Source organism: Echinops telfairi, unplaced genomic scaffold, assembly GCF_000313985.2.
Source record: "Echinops telfairi isolate 266 unplaced genomic scaffold, ASM31398v2 ScPeMD7_5;HRSCAF=22, whole genome shotgun sequence".
NCBI classification, from domain to species: domain Eukaryota; kingdom Metazoa; phylum Chordata; class Mammalia; order Afrosoricida; family Tenrecidae; genus Echinops; species Echinops telfairi.
The window spans coordinates 1359963-1361668 of record NW_022103901.1 but is presented as its reverse complement, the minus strand read 5'-3'; the positions used below and the strand labels follow the sequence as shown (position 1 = coordinate 1361668).

The window sequence follows — 1706 nt, the reverse complement described above, 5'->3', positions numbered from 1 at the left end:
GGGGCTGTGGGGGGACTCCCACACCTCGTTATCCTACTCATGTCCAGTGCCAGTCCACTCTGCCCCGTGGTAGCCCTGCATTGGTCAGAGCAGAGCTAGGGGCCACTGGGTCTTTGGAAGGTCATTTTTAGGGGATCTCCAGCCTCTCAGGGAGCTGCTGAGCACATGTGATCCCCGCTGGGGCCCCTGCCTGCCCTGCCCTACCTGCCGCCTGCTGCCCTCCCACACCGGGCCCCATGATGACTGCTCACCGGCTGCGCCCCAGGGAGGGAGGGTGACCGCTTCTTCCTTGCCTTCCTCTCCACGGAGCGGTCCCTGCAGGGGCTGGCGTGGGGTCGCAGCCGGTCTCCAACGGGCCCTGGCTCTGGGGTGACACTAGGCTTGGGGTCCCTGCAGTCTGGGGTCCCCTCCTCGAGGAGGTGGCGTGGGGAGCGGCTGCAGCTGCCCTCTCGATCCTGGGCCTTGGATTTCCGGGTGGCGGCGATGAGGGCGATGCTCTTGGTGTCCACTGCCATCTCCTTCAGGGTCTGGGGGCTCAGGGCCGGGCCGGCCGCCTCCATTGCCGCCCGGGGGCTACTCAGGGCTGGGCCAGCCGGCGAGCACAGCTTTGAGACCAGGTCCTGGACGCTCAGTGAGCTGGGCTTCTGTAGGGGCGCGAGGCGGGGCGGGGGTGGGAGCTCACTCAGCCCTGGCTGTTCCCACCCTGGGAATGAGCTTCCCTGTGAAAAACCTCAGACACCGTGTCAGGCCAAGCGCCTGGACGGGAGGGAAGAGAGCTTAGCCGGGGCAGGGCTTAGCCTCTGCGAGACGGCCAGGACCCAGGGCTGAAGCTCCTCCCAGATGGGCTGCAGGCCCAGACAGTGGACGCACCAGCTCCTATGCTTCCCCACGCCCAAAGCAAAGCCACCTGTGCTGGCCCTTGGTGACCCTGGGGGTCAGAGTAGAACTGGGCTCCACGGGGTCTCTGGGGTGGGGGTGGGGCTGCTGTTTCGAAGCCCCAAGGCACCCCAGGTGGACTGGACTCTGTCCTTCCTGGGGATGCCATGTGCATCGGCCATTTGCCCTCCCAGGACACCAAGGGGCCTGATCACCCCCAAGCCACAGATAGACAAACTGAGGCTCAGCAAAGCCCCTCCCCCCCCCACGGCTGTTCGACCATGGGGCGGGTACCTACGCCCTCCCTCATTTGCAGTGCAGTGTCACCTGCCCCTACCATGCCCAACATGCCCTGAGACCCACGGGCACTGTTCCCCCAGGTTAGCAAGTCCACTAACCAAGCCCAGTTGGCTTGCTCGCTGCAGACCCATGCAAAGTGAGTCACTCAGCAGACACCCCCCTCTCACCCTGACAGCCCTGGTGTCGGCCCTGGACCCGACCCCCACCCCAGGGCTGGGAGGGCCTGGGGAGCAGTCACTGCCATCCTCGGGGCTGCAGGAGGAGGGTCCTCCTCCTGCAAGCTGCTTGCCCACGGTCCCCCCGACCCTGGGCTGCTCCCACGGGGCCACAGCAGGCTGCCGAGCCCAGGACCCAATTAGGGGTGTGTGCACCCACCTCATGCATCGGAGGAGTCAGCAGGATTCGGACAGAAGAGGGTGGGAGGAGGGAGTCCTGCCCCCCCAGCTTCTTGGAGGGCATGGCGTTTGAGGACTTGTGGCCGTCACTGTGGTGGAACGTGGGGAGTCAGCAGGTGAGGACTGTGGCTGGCC

At 66.1% G+C, this 1706-nt stretch overlaps 1 protein-coding gene across 1 annotated transcript in view; it reads right to left on the bottom strand.

The window, feature by feature from the left end:
- The window catches only part of LOC101662889 (kinesin-like protein KIF19), a 34017-nt gene that overhangs the window by 8455 nt on the left and 23856 nt on the right, over window positions 1–1706 (bottom strand). Inside the window, exons 17-18 of the mRNA XM_004705887.1 lie at window positions 1552–1660; window positions 252–644 (exon numbers count right to left, since the gene is read on the bottom strand). Of these exons, the coding sequence (XP_004705944.1) occupies window positions 252–644; window positions 1552–1660 (502 nt within the window). The remainder of the gene's footprint in view (window positions 1–251; window positions 645–1551; window positions 1661–1706) is intronic.